The sequence below is a fragment of the Aphis gossypii genome, chromosome 3, assembly GCF_020184175.1.
Source record: "Aphis gossypii isolate Hap1 chromosome 3, ASM2018417v2, whole genome shotgun sequence".
In the NCBI taxonomy this organism is placed as follows: domain Eukaryota; kingdom Metazoa; phylum Arthropoda; class Insecta; order Hemiptera; family Aphididae; genus Aphis; species Aphis gossypii.
Window position 1 is genome coordinate 16,466,696 of NC_065532.1, and position 22,058 is coordinate 16,488,753.

The following is a 22,058-nucleotide window of genomic DNA, read 5'->3' on the forward strand; positions in this document are numbered from 1 at the left end:
TTTCATCTTATTGGTTAATATACTATAATTCATAATATAAAAATATAATTAAAACAAAGCAAATGTGTTTTTAAATAGCTTTATTAGCAAATTAGATTTTTGGCAATTAAAGATTCATTAAAAATACTAATATTAAGGTTAAATACGTAGAAATGTGTATTATTCATACGTATTAACCCTGTAAACACAAACTGATTTTCAATAATTTTATAAGATTTTCAGTTTCAAAAACCCTGAAGTTTAGTACTCAAATTAATGTTAAATTTTTCATACAAAAAAAAAATTTATAGATAATTAAAATTTAAAAGCATCAGTTTTATTACTATTGGCTTGAGAAGCAAATTTAAATTTATTTATTAAATTAAGTATCATTTTAATGTTTCATTTTCATACTCAAAATATTCTATTCCTTTAAATTAAAAAAATAAATTTGAAATAAATTATTTCAAATTTATTTTCTAAATTTTCATTTTTACCATATCAGTCTTACATATTTGCTTGATTTATTACTTCAAAAATACACACTATGTTACACTGTACTCTTTTTTTCACTTTTTGTTATTCTTTGTTTTTGAGTTTTTCACCAACCAATCATATATTTGAGCCTCATTGTTTTTAACCCAATGTACATTGAGTTGTATCATTTCCAAACTTTGTTCCAAAGCTCTGGTTCCTGAACCTACATCTATGTGGCGGAAGAAATCAGATACTTCTTTATAATCGTATTCAGTTGAAAAATGAGATGTAACTGCTGTAATAAGGCCTCCCAATGTAAAAGTTCCATTTCCAAAAAGTGTTTGAAGATTATCCCAGTTAGCTTTTAAATGACGCCATGCCAGTAGCTGACCCTGTGATCCTTGTGAAGCCACCACTCCAAAAACCATTTTTACATCTTGTGCTTTAACTTTTGAGCTATCCAGTGTGGTTGATAAAAGTCTAAAAATTAAATAAAAAAGGTAATGGAAATTTGTATTTAAAGTATTAGACATATTACTTTTGAAGTAACCAAGGGTCATTTGAAGCACCAAGTACTGTAAGGAGTAATTGACGTTCACTTGGTACACGACTTTGATTGTATTTGTCCCAACAAAAATTCCATTCTTTGACGTTTCCATATATAATACCTATTAATAAATATTTTTAATACTAAGTACTAAAAAAAATATATCGATTATTGCTATTACCTGCCAAATAAATTACTTCTCTTAAATTTGGTGGTATACGTTTATTTTCATACATCCATTCTTCAAATCTACTTTTCGCTTCCTTTACAACATCTTCAATTCCACATATTATAGCTGCAGACAAAATCTGCGATCGCATTAATCTGAAAATGTATGCATGCAATATTAAATAATAAAACTAATTTCCACTTTTCTAGTGACAAAAAAATATGGACTATCGATTAATAGTTGCATCATTACTGCACTTAAAAAATATAAGCATGTTTGACTGAATTATTAAATCATGATACAAAATTATAATGCATTTATTGATATCTAAGTACAAAATAGTTTTCCCATCAATAACTTGTTTTTTAATTTATATTTTTTAAATTTGAGTCTAGCAAATAAAATATTTTTGTGCAAAGACAGCCATATTTCATTATTTTAATTATTTTTCTTTTTAATGCCTATACAGGTTGAATGTAATGATAAATTAAAATTTTTTAAAATTTTTAAAATAATTCTGAGTGATGTTTGGTTTAATTTATCATCTTTATTTAGTATTGTATATTATTTACAATACTTACTATTGAAAAATGTCATCTAAATCAATGTAATGACTGAACAATTATTGAGTTAAGGAATGAATAGGTTTATAAAAATCTAGTATTAAAATATCAAAATATCAAGTTTTGATGTCTAAAATATGTAGTATAATATGTAATTACTAATTAGGTAAAGAGTGTTATTGAATAACGTTATCATAAGATAGGCAGGTACTATTAAAATTCATAATTCTAAATTCTAAATTCTTCAGTTTAAATTCCTAAAAAATTAATTCATCAGATTTTTAAATTAATATGGATACTTGTTATTATCAGGTATTATCTATAAATTGTGAGTAATTACTTATTATTTTATTAATAATAAGTAATACCTAGCCAATAACCAATATTCTAAACTTTGTGTTAAATGTTAAAAGTATTAACACAGTAGGTAAAATTATAAATAAAGTACAATATAGGTAATATTAAAATCTATAGGTACGAATAAAAATAAGTATATTATACTAATTTTTTTATTAAATTTCAGTTTTAGCTTAAAAATACTTTCAAAAAAAAAAATATTTATTTTTGTTCAGAGTTGAGTTATGACTTATTATAAACTGTACCTATACCTACAACAATTTATATTATATATATATACATACAGTTTATATTGGTATCTTTGCAGTTTATATAAATAAAAACATTATTATTTTAAAATAATTTATAGTTAATAAAACACCCTCTTTACTTATAGCAATAGATAGATTAAAGATACATACTTTTCCAAATGAGTTCCTTGATCGTCCCATCCAACAGATCGAGCTACTGGACCAAGAAGACTCTTTGTATATTCCAAAAACAGTTTGTAAGGTGACGATTCTGATAAAAACTTGCTCCAGTTTTCGAAATGTTCAAGAGCTGTCGCCCATGGAACAAAATCTCTTTCTTTATACAAATATTTAGACAGTTCCAAAGGGGCAGTCACGTTGAGTACTCCTGCTCTACATAAAGTGAATATATCGTCTATCAAAGAAGCCCTGTCTGCTGCACTGAACACCTCGTGGTTTGATTGAAGTTGTCCAATTATTTCGTTCCACAATCCATCATCGTAATTTACGCGGTAAAATCCGGACTGATTGACGTTGGCTTTTAACCATCGTACCTTTGGATCAACCTCGAATCTCACTGTAATTAAAAACGTAATAATGTTATTAATTCGAGGTTCAAGATTTCGATCACTAAAAACTGATAAAATATACTCCTAAAAATGCAGAAATAACCATTTTTAAAAAATAAAATTATTTTCATTTTTTTATTTTTAAACATATACTTTAATATTTACACATAATAAAATTAAATAAAACATCATAAGTATAATTTATATTTTGGATGTGAACTTGAAAATAGATAACTTGGTCCAGTGGCGTGTTGAAATAGGCTATTTAGAGGTAATTGCCTCAAAACCAAACATTTTTGTTTTGTCTAGATAATTTATCTATTCAATAACATAGAAAATACCTTTAATATGGTATAAATGTTGAAAAAGCTTTAAATTAAAGTGTCCTATTTAAATTTACAGTAATTGCAAAGTTTTTTGCGTTTGTATTTATTTAATAGTTATTCAATAGATGGGTATATAATTAATAATTATAGCTAAGTAGAACTCTTAATTATTAATTATTACACAGGTACACCAACACTACTTAGTGCAGGGGTGTACAATGTACTTAATTACTTAAGGGGCACGTGGGTTTGGAGCCCTCTCATTCACGGTATGTTATAGGTACTTTTTTAATTTGTAATATAACCTATGTATTATGTAATATATATAATATGTATAATTAAAATATGTGTGCATATAGGTAATTTATAACTAACCATCAGTCATGTTCATCCAGACTACTTCTTGTTCGCGATAACTTGTAATGTCCGTGTAAAAACTCAACGGTACGTACCATTTGTAGTCGTACTGAGACGGTGCGGCTCGATGTTTTACCTTACTTGCGATTTGTGAGGTTAAAAGAAAACGACTTTGCATTGCCGTGAATGAGACCGCATTGTTTGAAGACGAGCTGTTTTCTCTGGTTATCTTGATCATGGGGAAACCCATTTGACATGTCCAAGTATCCATTATGTACTGAAAACGAATTCATTATAAACGAAATGGAATTGGGTGACTACCCCTAGTCGTCTAATATGATTCGCTTACTCTGACTTGTACGGTATTTTTAGCGTGTTGGCTTAGCACGCTCCAGAGGTCTGTAGTATCTGCATTTCCGTACTTGTGTGTATTTAAGTAATCGTTCAGTCCGCTCCGTAAAGTTTCTAATCCGAGGAATTTCTCTAACATATATAAAATCGCTGCTCCCTGTACAATGATATTTAAAATTATAATGCTATAAAAAAAAATAAAAATATATATACTATTATGTGAACGAGCATTACTTTGCTGTAAGATATGTTGTCGAATATGGCCTCGATTTCTACTGGATCATGTACACTAACACTGATTGGATGCGAGGTGGACAACGCATCGAGTTTCAATCCTTGCTGGGTCTTGTCTAACACGAACTGAGCCATCATAGACCATCCAGGCATCACGTGGTCAACTCCACGGTATTCCAAAAAACTGGCGAATCCTTCGTTTAGCCATAAGTCATTCCACCAACACATCGTCACCAAGTTGCCAAACCATTGGTGTGCTAATTCGTGTGCCACCACCACAGCCACCCACTGATGGGCTGCCGCGGAAGTTTCTTTTTCGTCGTACAGTATAGAAGTCTCCCTGTATGTGATCAAACCCCAATTTTCCATTGCTCCGGCACCGAAATCCGGTATGGCGATCAGATCTATATAAAGTAAGCTATATTATATATCGTTACATAGGAACAATTATTATTATAACCGTTATTATATAATATTATACCTTGTTTCGGTAGGGGATATGGTACTCCAAAGAAATCCGAATAATGGTCCATGACTTTAGTGGCAGTGCTTAGAGCGAACGAAGTTTGGGATAATAATTCAGGCGGAGCGTATACTCTCACAGCTACTCCCTGTAATGTTTGCGCGTGTACGTATTGATAATCGCAAACGACAAATGCCACGAGGTAGGTACTCATCTCAACAGATTCTTCAAAGTCGTCGCGCATCTAAGAAAACCATGATGATTAATGATTATCTAGTACCGATTATTCTTTAATCTTTATACGTAATGAGTAAATTAAAGAAAATAATTTTAACCCTACCAGTCCAACTCCCATGTATAGACCGTCGTCCACGGACTCTTTTATCGGCATGTTGAATAGGGCTATGTGGAATCTATTTCTCAATATCGACATGCGAAATTTAGCTTTAAACTGAGGTTCGTCGAAGCACGGGAACGCTGAACGAGCGTACGTTGGTTCGAAATGAGTCGTTGCCAAATATCTAAAATAATTATTCACTTTATAAACCAATATTTATCGCTACAAATTCGTATTGCATATATTGACGCTAATCAATTGAAAAGGGGGAATATGGTGTGAGACTTGATCTTCCCAAAATTAAATTGACTACCAAATGTAGATTTTATTGACATTATTTGCGTCTATACTAGTCAGTAGTCAGTGTATCTGCAGTAAGTGACTCACCTTCTTTCGCCTTTGCTCGTTGTGTAGCTACTTATGTAAAAACCTTCCAGCTCTCGACTCAACCGGGTCGTGTATTTTATAATTAGTGTGTAATTACGGTCTGCAGATAATGTTTCTTCAAACTCCAATAGTATTTGCTGACCAGCAGAATATTCCAACATTCTGGAGACTTCGTAAATCTTTTCGTGATTTTCAGCATTCACAACACGCTGTTCGATAAAAAAAAAAAAAAAAATTTCAAATCAATTTAACTCATGGATAACAATTGTGCATTATTGTTGTTGTTATTATTATTATTTGACTAAAAACTCACTTTTTCAACTATGGTGAGATTTTTACTATGAAAAACTATGTAATCGGAATCCCGAACAAGTCTGAAGTTAATTAATACTTGACCTATATAACATAAAATCGTTCACGTTGTATTATATACTTTTAAAAATAGCAATTTAGTTAAATCATATCGTTCATACCTTTTACGTCTAAGCTGGTTAGATTTGGATGTATTTTTATGTGGTAACTATAGGGTCTAGCAAATGTTGGTAAACGCACGTTGTTCCATGGAAATATATCACCGTTAGTAGCGATCGGTATAACTGACCGAGATCTATTGACTCCATCATCGTCGGGTAAAAACACTGGCTTTTCCCCAATACATGGACAATCTAAAAAATATTTTAAATACAGAATAGTGATAATATGTTGGTACAATTTATTATCGAGTATATGTTGTTTTTGTTTGTTAAATATTTATAGAGCCATTAAAAATTATAAAAAGAGAAAAAGAAACAAGAAGCCAATATATATATAGCGATTTGTATTTGTACCTTATTCAGTATATTATGCTATAATGTAATTATAAGATTATAATATAATATAGCTATGATACCGATATAGCCGTGTAGTAGTTTAGTAGACTTTAATGTTTTTTCTATGGTTTGTTTCTATTAATTTACCTCTGTACTTTTCATCTTATATATTAATTCTTCGTTTAAAATATAAATAGTCAATGGTAGACTTCAGAGATGCAAAGGAAGTAATCTTGCTTGTGCATAAAGTAGAATTTTTTTTAAATTATAATTGCGATCATTACGTTTTATCCAAGTTTCTTATGTAATTTAAGCTACGTAATTGACGGGACGAGAACGTAGGGTACTATTTTTGGATTATGTTTCGTCTTTTTAAATACTTTAATCCTGTTTTAAAATGTGTAGGACCAATTAAACTAATAAATCATTTATTTAATTCTACAGTGTGAAGAAGTTTATAGGTCATTATTATTTTTTTTCCAAACTAATGGATTATTTAAATTATTTATGTATTAGCGACTCCTAAAGTACTTTTTTAAACTCTGAACAGTGTGATATGAATGTATTGATTTTATAATGATAATACGAGTAAGTATGTGTTTTTTATTAGTCATCACTTATCAGTTATCACATTTCGGATCAGTAAAAATTTTTTTAATGTCTTCAACTTTGAAGGTGATTTCTGGTAAGATATAGTTAGTATTTTTTAGGGAGGAGAGGGGAGAAGAAAACAAAAAAAAATTATTTTTTTATCATTAAAATGATTTTTTTACTGTATATTTTCGTTTTATGTATGATAAAATATTTGAGTAAAATTGGATTCAAGATATTTTTTGTAAGTTTATTTTATTATTTTTTATCCACATAAATAATGCTACTAGATATCTAGATCTCTTCCTCGATTATATGATGACTAACCTGAGCTAACCACATCAATTCAAAAAAACATCGCTTAACTTAGACTCCGCAATAAGGTCACTACTCCGATCCAAAATATATTTAAAAGATCAAACACTAATTTACAAACAAACATTACGTCCCGCAATGACGTATATGTCTAGATTACGTTAGATACTCTGGGCCCTGGGGAATCTTAAAAAATTCAAATCTAATAAACTTCAAGCGTTTCAATCAATAACTTTTCGTGTCTTATTTAATGCTTTTTGCAGGCACATTAGCAATCGTATTCTACATTATGATTTCAACATACTAACAATATCCACACTTGCTTCTTATTACTATAATACATTTCATAAAAATTCCTTCTACCACGTAAACTTCCTCATATAATATAAGCTCTGTTCTCGTAGTTCTCGTAGCTCACCTAATAACACTGTCAGTCATCTCAAATGTAAATGATCTATTAAAATCTATTATAATCTACAATATAACTTACTACCCCCAAGTTCATAAATTGAAAGTAATGTCGAGCACAAACGTTAACTTATCTATTTATTTTTGTATTAATTGCGTAAATAGATTGTAAATGTATTTGTTAAATACATAAAGAAAGTTGATTTTACAGTATAGGTAGGCATTTAAAATAGGTACATTAGCTCATTTTTTAAAGATGTTTGAAGTTCAAAATTTGACGAAATTCGATATTTAAAAGATAAATAACAATTAAAATAAAATACTGATGTTATAACTCAAATAACTTTTACCACGTATTTTCAATGTTTTTTTATTATAAGAACATCATAATGCAAGAAACTTTATTATATTAATTTTTCAAGCTTTTCGATTTTGACTATTTTAGAAAGTATACATAATTTTTTTCTTTTATTGACTCATCAAAATACGATTTATGTAGGTACATATTATATTAGATACAGTTTGACGTTTATTATTAGGTACTAAAAAGTATCGTTGAAATTATTGAAATTGAAGTATGTTTTTGTTTTACCAATAAAAAGTTTATTCAACACAAAAAACCAATACGAACATAGGTCAAATCAATATAAATTTCATATAACTCTGCTCAGGATTTAAAAAGGTATATTTTTACATTATATTGTAGATATTAGATCGAAATTCCACTCGATTATTATAATGATTATTATTTATTGTAAAAGTGTTTTTCTCAATTACCTACCGTTTAAAAACTTTAATAATGTATGTGTGATATAAATAGGTAGGTGTACGACATGGCATATGTGATATGTCGAAGAAAAAAAACAAGTCGTTAAACTTCAACAGTAAAAATAAACACTTGTTACTGGAACATGCAACAGCGATATTAAATTACTATTATTTTAAACGATATAACGTTATACAGGTATTTATCCACGTGCATGTCTACGGTAAATTATAGAAATTGTTTGCAAACCAAACGGCAAGGTAGTTTCAGCGACATAATTATTGGGTAATACAGGCAAAAGAGTATAATAAATTGAAACCGATTACAAGGGGTAGACGTATTATTTTTTAAGTGTTAATTTATCATGTAAAATCTAAACATGTAGGTACCCGCATCATTTTATATAAGTACAGATAAGCGTGCTAGTATACACTTAGGTATACACTTAGTGTACACTTAGGTACGACGACTATATTTTTGGTGTGAAAAAACTAACCGTTTTGAGGTCCGGCGTAGGCGATGATCACGGAACATAGAAACATGAGAAACAGAGTGGTGCCGGCCATGATCAAAGCTGTTCTCCGAGAACACGCCGTGACGGCCGTGTGTTCGTATATCCCAGACTTATGCATCATGTCCTGATTATCTCCTGAAAAAAAAAAATTCATAAAAGTTTGTTATTACTTATTATATTACATCGTGAACAAATAATCCTTAAATAGTTATGTATAAAGGCTTATTCAAACGACATTGTTGCATATCGTTATGTGTGTGTGCGTGTGTGTGTGTGTCTATTTGTAAATCAGAAAATAATATTCTATATAATCTACTCACTGTAATGGTTGATGGCTGTCAGAAAGGCCACGTCTTCGACTTCCGGTTCCACCATCGTGGTGCCGTCGACGTCGATGTGTGCGCACCGTCGTTTTCCCCGTAGATTTTTATTCGTTTTCAGAAGTAAAAGCCGACGGGAAAGTCGGAAGGACGCTTCTGATGTGCACCACTGCGAACGGCATAGTATCCTATTGACGTTTTTAACCCTCCCGGTGCACATGCGCCCAAGGGCCGCCCACCACGCGCACGTCCCTCTGGCGAAAGGGTCGCGCCGCCGCCGCAGCGAGGGGGATGATGATGACCGGACTTGCATCTGCCGCACGCGCCAACATCACGGGCGCTGCAATGCGACGAGTTAGCGTATACACGATAAAAAAAATGTCGTTCTCTATGTACGTTAACTGTACTGCAAACGGTAATCTGTCAGATAAAACTTTCAAAAACTCCATTTAAAATTTGTTACTCGCCAAATTAAATTTTTTGATTTATTTTTTTTTTTTACTGGAGCCCATGATCCACATTGATGTAATAATTTACACACTTATCTATTGAACGCAATGTTAGAAATCACAATAGAATTATAATATATACGTTATGCAGCAGGTTGGCGTTTTCTACGTCTTTTTTTCTATAGGCTTAATCAGACTGGAACTACTAGGATATTATTACATGGACGAATAAGGATTTTTAAATTGCAACTTAACCGGGATAATATAGATATTTTTTCTGGTTATACTTACTTCACTTGTTTGATGAATTAATTTATATACATATTATAATACATACAACTATATTTGGTTAGTTTTAAATTATATTTTATTTGTCACAAATCACAATAGGTATGTGATAAAGTTTCTTAAGCCTGATGACGAATAGTTTTAATACCTACTTAATATTTATTATTAAGTTTAGTCATGGTATAGTTCTAACTATGGTGTAATAATCAATATCAATAAATCAGGTTTGCATGCTTTGAACATATTTTAATTGATAATTGTAAAATGAAAATTTGCTTTTACAATTTTTATCTTAGTTATTATTGAATATTCATTATGTCAATACAACACATTTAAATACTTAAAAAAACGTTTATTTTATTCTTAGTTTATACATTTTTTTTTTTTTGTAATTATCATTTTATTAATTAATATACAAGATGATACTTTTAAGTAATCATCAATTTATTTAAAAAAATGCATGTACACATAATTCATACACTTTATGAATATTTTTCGGCTTTTTCCTTATATACTTGTTTGAGAAACAACAACCAAATTTTGATTTTTAAAAGGCAATCTATATTCTTATTTTTTAAATCTGATACCCAATATTTTTTTGAAAAATATTAGAAAATAGGGATTAAAATTTTATTTTAGAGAAATTATACGTCAATGACATAATAAATACTTGTAAAATGTATGGTGCACTAATCCATACATCTAACTTGCGATATGTAATAAAAACCAAATTCTAAAGCCATTTAATATGTATAACAAAATTTACATAAAAATATTATGCTTTAAAATTTAGATTATTATTATTTCCATTAAAAGTTTTAGTTAAAATAAATCTGGAAAATAAGTAGTTATAATATTTATGATTGTAAGAAGGGTGAAGAAGAAATTACTCATTGGTAATAGCTAGAGAGCCTATATAAGAATATAGCCTTATATAGGCTCTCTAGTAATAGCTATTATGATTTAAGTTTAAATCATAAAAATAAAAATATAGGTTGGGATTTAAGAATCACAAATTGGTTATAGCAATAGTTCTCAACCTTTTTTGATTCATGTCACCTTTAACAACTAGAATCAAACACTCTGTCACCCTAACTTCAAAATAATAAACAATCTTAGCTGTATATTTAAAAATTATTCTAGTATTAAAAAAAAAAAGGACTGTACACAGAAAAAATGTTCGAAACATTGACATTAATGATTTTTTTCTTTTCTCGTTGATATTTTGTGTAACCCCTTGCTGAGTGCACGTCACCCTTAGGCCTTAGGTGACATGTTACGCCGGTTGAGAACTACTGGATTATGGTTTGACAAAAAAATAAATAAAATACATTTATCACTTCGTTCAAAATCTAAAGTCAATAGCAATGAAAAATATTCAATATTACATAATATTATATATCAGTTATTTTAAAATAATTAAGGTTATTTATAAAAGAACCACCCTGTACAACACTAATATAATGATTCAATTTAGAAACTAATTAAAATTAAAATTGAACGTAAAAAATAATGATAAAACAAACATAATATGTTACAAAATATATTAAGTAAAATAATAGTTTAGCATAAAGATAGAAGAAAATATATAAATATATATTTTAGTTGCATTTAAATTAAAAATTACTTATAAAATATGCGACTAAATTAAACAATCATTTCTGGCTTCAAATGGTATTTTTCATATTCATTTCACATTAATTACACAAATTAACATTTTTGGAAATAAATAAAAAAAAAAAAAATTAACAATTATGTACTTTCACGATATACTACACTTGTTATTTTCTTGAACAGTATTCCCATTTGCTTTTTCGATTTCCATTAACATAGTGTGAAATATATCAGCTACACACTAAAATAAAAAACACTTATTTAATAAAAAGTAATACCTAATATGCTTTTTAATAATAATTATTTTTTTTTATATATTGCATAATTTTTAATACTTACATACAGTATTATGTGATGAAAATAAAATTAGATAGAAAACAATACAAATATTATACAGGATAAGGAAATAAATAAATAAATAAAATAAAATAAAATAAAAAAGGAAATTAACTACTAACTTTCTTTGATGTTACCTCGTTCTGCTTGGCAGAAGCTTCAAGAAATACAGCTTTCCAAGAATCTGCTAACCTCTTTCCTTCTTCTTGTGTAACAACTCGGTCCATATGCAAATCTTTTTTATTACCTACCAATACTACAGGGACACTATTGAAAATAAATATAAAAAATAAGCCCAAATAATTATTGATTAATGATTACTAACTAAAAAACTACTCACTGTACTTTGCCAGTCATATCTAATAATTTATCGTAAATTATCTGAATGATTTCGAAAGACTTGGGTGAGGTAATACTATAGACCAAGACATATCCATGAATGTCCATAGAATACTGTGTTGGCAGTATGGAGTACTCATCTTGTCCGGCTGTATCGACTAATTTCAAGTCATATTCTTGATTATTAACTTTAGTAGTTTTCACAAACGCTGCAGATATTAAAAAATTTTCAATGTATGACTTTTATTAATTTCAAATATTGCTCTATCATATTGCAATATTGCAGACAGACTTACTGTTTTCAATTGTTGGATCATAAGAATCTACAAATTGACCTTCAACAAATTGGATACTCAACGACGACTTGCCTGTAAAATCAAAATATAAAATTATTTTTTTTTTATTAGCTGGAAACATTCAGTGATTTACTACAAGTAAAGGCGAATAATAATTGTCACTATAAAATAAAATAATATTTCTATTTTACTTACCGACTGAACGGTAGCCCATAATGGCGATTTTTCTTTGTTTCGGCGGCATTTTTTTTTTTTTTTAGACTGTGATCAATTCATTCATTCGTAACCCATCACCCATATCATGTCATACTGTGTTATACAACTTTAACAGAATAATGAATAACGAATTACTATGCCTGATGATTATCCACACAATATTTTACTACACGACTACACGAGCACACGGCTATGTAGTATAATACGTAGATTATACAACCAACATTCGTTCACAAAACACATTGACGACGTTTCATGGAAAAAAAACCAACTTGTGATTATTTTTCTTTTCAGAAAACGAATCTGCGATTCTTAAATAATTATTTACAACGCTGAATGCATATTAATGCACGGTTTGTAATTTATATGATTCGATATAGGTTCATCGAGTGTAGATTCAATCTTTGATGATCGAAGTTCGATTACTTTTCCACTTAGATTTGTATTAATGGTAATCGTTAAAACTTTAAGAGACAATTGCGTCCCGCGTAATGTGCCGTTTTTCACACTTACGACATAGTAAATTTTCGTTCACCAGTTTCAATGGTGTGCTGTGAATTTACCTATTAAAGTTTTAGGTAAGAATATTATCTGTGTTCACTCGTTGGTTTTTTCGATATTTTAAGTTTTAAGTGAATTATGAGAATTTTAAATAACTAATATTTAAAGTAATTCAAATTAAAATATTGCACAACACTAACGAGAGAACACTGTAGATAATATTCTTACTTACGAGTTTAGTAATAGGTCAATTGTCAATTCGCTCTTATATTAAAACTAAAAGCGTAGGTACTAATCAATAATCACTATTGAAACTGACGAACGAAAATTTACTATGTTGTGAGTGTGTAAGACGGAGGCAGCACGTGCAGTGAGTTTAACTCATTTCATTTCGGAGTTCGGATATAGGTACAGTGAAACCCTTTATTAATGTACTTCTCTCAACTGTGGACACTTTTAATTCCTCGAAAAAATGTACCTATGTAATAATAGGGGTTATAACCTCTTTAGTGGACGTGGACACAGAAAATTGGTACCAAAATTAATAATTATCTCTCATAAATGGACTCAATTTATGTACGTGTCGAAAACTTAGAGTAATAAATATACAATATTTATCTTTTATAAGTACATTTCGTTCATATTTTATCTTATCTTAATGGATAATGAATAACATATTTTTTTAATTTAACATTTTCATACTCACTTTTTAATACTCACATATACAGGATAAATAATAAATTTAAATTTAAACCAATATAAATTATATTATAATAAACAATTTATATATTAAAGTATAAAAAATAATAAATACCTACATTGGCTATATCATCGATGTAATAGTAAATAGATAATACCAGTTTGAATATGTATGTACGATGTACTTACTAAGTACTAAGTGTACTTTGCCTAAAGCCTAGCCTAATTTAACTTTTAGTAGGTACGAGCTTTGCCATTTTTTTCTGATATAGTGTCCAATGCTCACTTAATGGACATTTTTAATTCTCCACATAAGTCCACAGTGGACTTAGTGAGTAGTGACTATAATAGGTATATCGTATATACTGTATGTCTGTATATGAACAACGAACCTAGTATTAAACCTAGGTCTTAGGTCGATGTATGGTGTATTAGAAACCTAACATAAATTTTCTGATTCAAAGGAATATTGGTATAAATTATAAATATAATGATTTGTAACGTGTTACGGGAAATGTGAATACCTAGAGAATAAAATTAATTGACAAATTTTGATTGTATTACTGTTGTATAACATAAATAACATTTATTATTATATAATACACAATATATACCTACCTACCTATTATAAAATATACACCAGATGTTGGGTACCTAATCAATAAAAATGTAAAAAAGTATATTCTTTAAAAACTTAAAAATCATTGATATAAATATTGAAATTGGTACCTACACAATATTATATTTTATATTTTTTGTTATGCTTTTATTTGTATTTTTAATAAAATATAAAATATAATATATATATAATAGATGTAGGTAGGTATAAAGTATAGAGTAAAATATGTTTTTATTATTGGAATTTTTCTCTGTATAAACCTTGATTAAAGATATAAAGGTAGGTATATATTTAGACTTTAACCATAGTGTAAACCTATATTATTAATTATGGTCGATTTATGATTTATAATTATTAAATTATGATTGAATTTAAATTTAACACAACATTTCATACAATAAATACCTACAGTAAATAGGTAACCTCTTTTCATTTGTGCTTATTTAGTTTTACGAATTTGGTAATTTACAATTTCTTGTAAATTGTAATAAATAATTGAATTTCAGATAAATATAATACGGTAATATTTCTATAAAAACATACTTCCCAAGAGTCCTGATGCTCAATAGTTATAAATGTTATAATAAACAGTATCGGTAATCGGTATGATAGATTATAATATTTTCACCGAATGCCGCATATATACCATGAGACATGGAAAGAGAACATTTGTACCTAGTATTGTTTTTCTATGAGTATAGACTATAGGTTGAAAAACTAATTTTCAAATCTTAGGTAGGTATGAAATATTATTGAAATTATTTACAATTTTTTTTTTTATGAATTTCTAACTACAAAATAATTTGTATGTTTTTAAGATTGTAAAAATGTTATCTAAGTATTTTTAATATTTTTTAATTTTAAAATAAACGATTTTTGAGGAGCTGTGTACCTACCTAATTATTTAATTTTCAAGTATTTCTAGTTTTTACACAGTGGATAATTCTTAAAAAAAAAACTAAAAAAATTTTAACATTTCTAATATAAAGTTATAAATAGCTCAAAAAGAGTCAATATATTTAAAAAATTATATTATAATAGGTATGGTATTTTATAAAATAAATATTTGTTGAAATTTTGAAGTATTGAAGTATCAAAACTATCAAACGATAATTCGTTTTTTAGTTACGCCAAAAAACCAAATCGATTTTGTCAAAAAATGGATTTGAGTAAAATTCCCCGTTTTTTTCAAATTATAAAAAAAGTATTACCTATTAATTTTAACTTTGAATCTAGTATTTTAGACTCTAGCGTACCAACTTAATTCACTTTTCTATCAAAAATACCAACCCCACTTTGAAAATTTGATTCATTTTTACTGACCAAAAAGGAAAAGACAGACAAAAAAAATCACACTTACACATATCATTGTAAAGTCAATACATTCATCACTTCGCTCAAAATTTTAATTAGATTTATTTTAAAGTTAAATAGTCATTATTTCAATGAATCTAATCTATTCTAGATATTATATTGATCAGTCTAATACATTAGCTCTAATTTGGAAATAAGTATCTATATTTATATCCTATAAAATCATTAAGTGTTGCAAATTGTAATATAACAAAAATAATACATTTTGAACATGAATTCATGTTTGTGTTGTTGGAACAATTTTACCTCAGGAATTGGAAAGAATTGGAAAGATTGGAAAGAAAAAATTTCTGAATGATTGTGACTTCTGTTGTTCAAGGTTTGTAACTTAACTTTTTTGAAATGTTTCAAACAACTCAAATTAAAAAGAATAAAAAATATAATTTAAAAATAATGTTTATACCTTAATCAAATCACGTAGGATATAGGTTATCATAATAGACTAACTTGTCTAAGTTAATACAAAATAATTAGATTATGATGTTATTCAATTCAGGAGAAATTTTACTAATAGTATAGATAAAAATATAATCAGTAAGGTAATGATTTATGCATGAGCATTAAACATATTTTTTTTGTGAATGATTAGTTATCAATTTTGCGATTTGAAAAGTGTTTTAAATGGTTCTAAATTAAGTATATTTTTAAACTTTGGTCTTAATTAATATACTATAATATATAATATAATAATAATAATATTATTATTAAAACAATAACAGCTGATTTTATATTTTATAAATAATTAATTTTAATTTTAAATATTGCTGCATTCCCTATAAGCTAAGCTTATTCTGGGAGTATAAATCCAAACCCTAATAATCTGTTTGAAAGTATAACCATTAACCACTATTCTTAATCTATTATTATCTAATTGTTTTAATACTCTTTAAAATTAATTAAAATATTAAATTTGGAATACACTTTATTTGTATAATTTATAGAAAAAAAAATATCACTTGGTAAATATGTAAATATATATATATTTAATTTCTTTAAGTTATATTTTTATTTATTTGTTATGATGATTTTGTTTAAATTACATACAAACACATTATTTTTATTTCAATTTAGCACCAATTGTACAAAATATACAAAAGTTAAAAAACAATAAATCTCTATATGGATGGTAGAAAATAGTATTTTATACATTTTAGAACAAAAATTAGTTAATATTTACATAACTTAGAAAATATTAAAAATACAAAGTTGAATAACAAACTAAATGGTAAATTATATGAACATTTAACATTAACAACACACATGTGAGTATTATTTTAATTTTTAAGTATCATAATTCATAATAACAATTCAAATAAATAAGTCGTTGATACTATGATTTTACATTTTCATGAAATACTACATTTATTATTTTCTTGAACAGTATTTCCATTTGCTTTTTCAATTTCCACTAACATGGTATGGAATATATCAGCTACACACTAAAACAACAATAATAAAAAAATTCACTTCTCTATTATTCAAACATTTTATACATATTTTTAAATTAAGTAAAGGTAAAGCTCATTAACTTGATATAAAGTGATACTTATTATATTTTATAAAAATGATAAATTTATTTTATTTTAGTACACTTATTTAAATTAAAAATACATATTGGATGATAAGAATAAAAAATATTAGGTAAATAAATTAGAAATAAATCTTAAAGTATAAATAAACAAATAAAATAATATTAATTTATAATTTATAATTTAAAATAACAAAAGAAATTAATTACTAACTTTTTTAGACGTTACTTCATTCTGCTTGGCCGAAGCTTCGAGAAATACAGCTTTCCAAGAATCTGCTAACCTCCGTCCTTCTTCTTGTGAGATAACTCGGTCCATATGCAAATCTTTTTTATTACCTACCAATACTACAGGAACACTGTAGAAAAATAAACATAAAGATGATTACTGGTTAACGGATACAAATCTATTTAAGGGTGCTTACTGTACTTTGCCTGTCATATCTAATAATTTATCGTAAATGATTTGTATAATTTCAAAAGATTTTGGTGATGTAATACTATAGACTAAAACATATCCATGAATGTCCATAGAATATTGTGTCGGTAATATTGAGTACTCGTCTTGTCCGGCTGTATCAACTAATTTCAAGTCATATTCTTGATTGTTTACTTTGGTCGTTATCACAAAAGCTACAGAAATAAATTAGAATAGAATTATTTATTAATTAACAAAATTCAAAGTATATCTTCAACTTCTAATTTATATGATAATAATAAATCATTATAGAACCTTTACTACTCCAACATTTTTTAACATGTCAGGAAAAATAAATTTAGTATTTAAAATTCAACTCAGTAACTCTAGTTCTATTAAGTCAAGTTTGACTAAATAATACTTACTGTTTTCAATTGTTGGATCATAGGAATCGACAAACTGACCTTCAACAAACTGAATGCTTAATGATGATTTACCTACACAAAAGTCAATGAAAATTATTTACAAACTATTTTGAGAAACTAATTTATTCTTTTATACTTGGTAGGTAGTTCATTTATTAGTTTTAATTTGTTTTGTGTACATACCGACTGAACGATAACCCATAATAGCGATTTTTCTCTGTTTCGGTGGCATTTTCTTAGTAGGAGATCACTTCATTAAATTACTTAAAAACCTATAAAATTGTGATGCTTTTTTAATTCACTATAAATTAATAACTATGTATTAGTTATTACCTATCTTAACAATAATTAACACTGTAATACAGAATAATATCTCTTTGTTTGTCTGTATGATAACATTGATAATATAATACAATAAATGGTTTAAAATAATTATAAATATTTTAAACCGTGATATGTTTATGTTTTTTTTTTATAGTAATAACTAATTACGTTTTATTTTTATTTCTTAGTAGTTCTTAGTAGTTTTGGTGCCTGAATTCTGTTTATCAGTAAATGTTTTAGGTTATGTTTGGTTTCACAAATAGTCAAATAATCAGCCTTGGCCAGTTGGCCCTTGAGTTGAATGATCCGAGTGTAATAGACTTTTTATAAATTATTAATTATTATAATAAATATAAATGAGTACTTACCAATTTCTTTCCGTATTCGAATATTATAATATTAGATACGATATCGATAGGTACCTATACATTGTGTAATGAACAAATATTATTAAAATGATTTAAGATTAGGTATATAAAATATACATTATTGGTACGTATATGAATATTATAACTAGTAGGACTATCGACTATCTGAGGACTATGAGTTATGATTTTATGATTTTATGATATTCAACAGTGTTGATAATATTAGTTAAGTACTTAAGTTGTTCTATTTATTATAACTGGTCAATATTATACTGCCTGTTGAAGTGGGTACTTACCTATTTATGTATTAGGTACTTCATTTCACACATTTACATTATATGCACAATAACATAATTGGATCAAAGTATGTGTTCTATTTCCAACGTAACGATTGATATAATTAAGCAATTATTTTAATTATTCGATATAAATTCTGAAAACAGATTTGAATTTTTCGTCAAGTCTATTCGGGATCGACTTCCCAAATTTATGATATTATTCCTCAAAATTTTAAAAACGTTATATTAAAAATAAAAAAATTAAAAATTGACATATTTCAATTTTTCGAGAAATTAAAATCTAATTATAAAAAATACTAGAAAGTTTATCTCAAGAACATTTGACAATTTCAAATGTGTGTAGTGTGTTCAGGATCGTACGTTGGAAATAAAAACAGCTATAACCCTATGTTGTGTTTGTGATTCACATACTACCTATTTGTATTCTTTTATTTTCCCATGTTCCTACTCCAAGTAACTAATGAATGTTATAGATTTTTATTTAAAATATAGCTAGAAATTATTATTTATAATACATATTTAAGTGTGTTATATATATGAGCAGTAGCACATATAATAATATAAATATATTATGAAAAAAATTCGGGGAGGGAGTTTGAAAAATGTGAAATGTAATCTGTGTTGATCGGATATTTATAATTTATTTATAGACATGTTAGCTCATGATATGATGTGAGTGATACGATACCTATATTGTACAATTTATTGCCTTTCATGAAATTATAATTTTAAAATATACGGAAATTTACATAGTGATGGTTTTATGAAGAGGTCCAGAGCGTCGTTTGAACCCCCCCCCCCCCCCACAGATCCCGAATTTAGGTTGTGATATATTATTCGCTCGTATGTATTTTGAACAAATTTTCAAAAAATATCCTTCTTTAAAATCGTATAATGTTCTATTTTCATCAAATAAATACTTAGGTATTTAAATAGGTATATTCGTTTTGTTATTTTAATAAATTGTTTAAAAAAAATGAATAGTGTCAATTATTTTGTGATAGATGGGTTGATAGATATACCGAGTGACAACTTCTTTACCAGAGATAGCGAATTTATGATGCACGTGAATCATTATTTGGTGATAAAAAAAAATCATTCGTGAGAATTTTCATATTTTTTCAAATTAATTGATACGTAGTTTAAAAAATATTATTTTACATATAAAATATATTAAAACATATATAAATAAGTTTAATGTTTGCTCAAATAATAATTATGAATTACAACAAAATAACAAAAATCGTTATTTTTTTTTTTTTGAATACCTAATTTCGTCAAAATTTAAACTTATTTAAATATTTATAAAAAATATTGTGCTTGTATATTTTTAGGTTTAATAATTAATAATAACTACCTATGAAGAATACTTATTACATTTTTCAGCCTTAGTAAAAAAAAAATCCAACACTGTAAATTTTTATCTACAAAATAAATTTTAAATTTTCATGATTTTTAGAATATTGGTAGGTATTATCAATATTTGAACTTCAAAAAAACTCTCTTGGTATTTTTAAATTTAAAACTTATGTGCGATATTGTATTCAATTTTTAATTATTGACTCAGTCTAAATATTTGAATCAACAATTTATTTTTTAAAAATCAAAAAAATCAAGCTTGTATGAACAACTTAAAATTAGTTTAAGTATTTAAAAATATCACTGAGTAAAGAAATTATAATTTGAGTAAAAAAAGAATATTTTAAATTTCTATATGATTATTGATTACTATATTTTCTTTTAAGTTACAATAAAAAAAAAAACTAAAACTCGTAAATGTCCAATGTCATCAAAATTTAAACTTCAGACATTCATTCAAAATATATGCTGAATTGAACTCAACTTGTTTTTTTAAATTTGTGTAAGAAAAATTTATATGGAATCTATTGCATTACATTTTCAAACTTTTTTACTTATGAATAAAAATTCAATTATATATAAATAATAAAAAAAAACCATAAACATTTAAAAATGTATATAATGTTTGTTATAGATACCTACCTTAAATTGATCTAAGTATTTTTTTAATTATTTTATGACTATACTCTATTTCAAATATGAGTAACTTCATATTTCACCCATTTTCGTTCGGTTCGGTTAGACTACAATAAATTAAATTAGTTTTCGTCGACTTTAATCGTTTCTATAGTTCTTATTTTCAACAATCGGCTGTGGCCAAAAATCGCATTTTTCGTTAATTTTTGTAAAAGGCAAGCTAAGAGTTTCTTATAGAATAATTAATTGACGCTTCTGATTGCGCGGCATTAGTTGAGCCGTGAGTGTTAACAACACTCATTGTTCCACTGTCCTGCAGTGAAGCCCCCGATTAAAATAACTCTTAATTTTGAGTCAGAGCATATATTAATATGAATATTCAGTGAAAATTGTAAGTCTCTATAGAGTAATAGACTTTTGAGTTACAACAAAAAAACAAACTGATTTTGTCAAAAATTGATTTTGCTTGAAAAATCTCGTCTTTTCTTCTTTATTTATTTTTTATTATATTTTCTGTTATTTTGAAAAGTTCTGGGTATTTTTTTACTTTTGATCTCTCAAATATTCTATCTATCTATATTTTACTGATCCAATAATTGTTAAACTAACGAGAAATCATCTCAAGTTGATAAATGAAACATTCGTAGTGCTTCAAAAGGTGTAAAAAACATAATTGTAACGTCTTGTTTAGAATCTAAAATGAAAATGAAAGTGACATACCTTCACACAGAATATATAAATACATTAAAGATATAAATAGGGTTACCTATAATAAATAATAAAACTTTAACCTATATACCTGTTTACCTAAAATATTGATCGTCATTCATCGATTGATACACTTATTGTAGTTAAAAGAATGAAGATCATTTGCCCATTGATTGCCATTGATATATCAGGC

The 22,058-nt window shown here is 27.1% G+C and overlaps 3 protein-coding genes across 4 annotated transcripts; all 3 read right to left on the reverse strand.

Moving 5' to 3' along the window:
- Window positions 1–63: 63 nt before the first annotated feature.
- LOC114125670 (endoplasmic reticulum aminopeptidase 1-like) lies at window positions 64–9,264 on the reverse strand. The gene is made up of 14 exons (XM_027989436.2): window positions 9,070–9,264; window positions 8,732–8,884; window positions 5,820–6,011; window positions 5,660–5,742; window positions 5,347–5,555; window positions 4,963–5,143; window positions 4,641–4,866; window positions 4,160–4,563; window positions 3,924–4,082; window positions 3,593–3,851; window positions 2,494–2,899; window positions 1,185–1,327; window positions 995–1,124; window positions 64–936 (listed from the first exon to the last, which is right to left on the reverse strand). The coding sequence occupies exons 1-14, from the start codon at window positions 9,122–9,124 to the stop codon at window positions 549–551; spliced, it is 2,988 nt and encodes a 995-aa protein (XP_027845237.2). The 5' UTR covers window positions 9,125–9,264; the 3' UTR covers window positions 64–548.
- A 2,069-nt stretch (window positions 9,265–11,333) lies between these two features.
- On the reverse strand, window positions 11,334–12,818 carry LOC114125677 (GTP-binding protein Rheb homolog). 2 transcript variants are annotated; one of them, XM_050202748.1, is made up of 5 exons: window positions 12,587–12,818; window positions 12,392–12,463; window positions 12,097–12,304; window positions 11,894–12,023; window positions 11,334–11,661 (listed from the first exon to the last, which is right to left on the reverse strand). In XM_050202748.1, exons 1-5 carry the CDS (start codon window positions 12,633–12,635, stop codon window positions 11,569–11,571), a joined length of 552 nt encoding a protein of 183 aa, XP_050058705.1. In that variant the 5' UTR covers window positions 12,636–12,818; the 3' UTR covers window positions 11,334–11,568. The 2 variants fall into 2 exon arrangements, with proteins under 2 accessions (XP_050058705.1, XP_050058704.1); XM_050202747.1 differs by having other exon boundaries at window positions 11,879–12,023; window positions 12,587–12,817.
- A 3,942-nt stretch (window positions 12,819–16,760) lies between these two features.
- On the reverse strand, window positions 16,761–18,670 carry LOC114125674 (GTP-binding protein Rheb homolog). The gene is made up of 5 exons (XM_027989440.2): window positions 18,355–18,670; window positions 18,172–18,243; window positions 17,754–17,961; window positions 17,543–17,687; window positions 16,761–17,239 (listed from the first exon to the last, which is right to left on the reverse strand). The coding sequence occupies exons 1-5, from the start codon at window positions 18,401–18,403 to the stop codon at window positions 17,147–17,149; spliced, it is 567 nt and encodes a 188-aa protein (XP_027845241.1). The 5' UTR covers window positions 18,404–18,670; the 3' UTR covers window positions 16,761–17,146.
- Window positions 18,671–22,058: the final 3,388 nt, after the last annotated feature.

Excerpts from the sequence above, each read along its gene's own strand:
- LOC114125677 (XM_050202747.1), bottom strand. The coding sequence starts at position 12,635 with ATGCCGCCGAAACAAAGAAAAATCGCCATTATGGGCTACCGTTCAGTC. Across the intron at positions 12,464-12,586 it reads TATGGGCTACCGTTCAGTCG|GCAAGTCGTCGTTGAGTATC; the intron begins GTAAGTAAAATA and ends TTGATTTTACAG. Across the intron at positions 11,662-11,878 it reads ACGAGGTAACATCAAAGAAA|TGTGTAGCTGATATATTTCA; the intron begins GTTAGTAGTTAA and ends TTTTTATTTTAG.
- LOC114125674 (XM_027989440.2), bottom strand. The coding sequence starts at position 18,403 with ATGCCACCGAAACAGAGAAAAATCGCTATTATGGGTTATCGTTCAGTC. Across the intron at positions 17,962-18,171 it reads TGATCCAACAATTGAAAACA|CTTTTGTGATAACGACCAAA; the intron begins GTAAGTATTATT and ends TTATTTCTGTAG. Across the intron at positions 17,240-17,542 it reads ATGAAGTAACGTCTAAAAAA|TGTGTAGCTGATATATTCCA; the intron begins GTTAGTAATTAA and ends TTGTTGTTTTAG.
- LOC114125670 (XM_027989436.2), bottom strand. The coding sequence starts at position 9,124 with ATGGTGGAACCGGAAGTCGAAGACGTGGCCTTTCTGACAGCCATCAAC. Across the intron at positions 5,556-5,659 it reads ATCTCACCATAGTTGAAAAA|CGTGTTGTGAATGCTGAAAA; the intron begins GTGAGTTTTTAG and ends TTTATCGAACAG. Across the intron at positions 1,125-1,184 it reads AGAAGTAATTTATTTGGCAG|GTATTATATATGGAAACGTC; the intron begins GTAATAGCAATA and ends ATTTATTAATAG.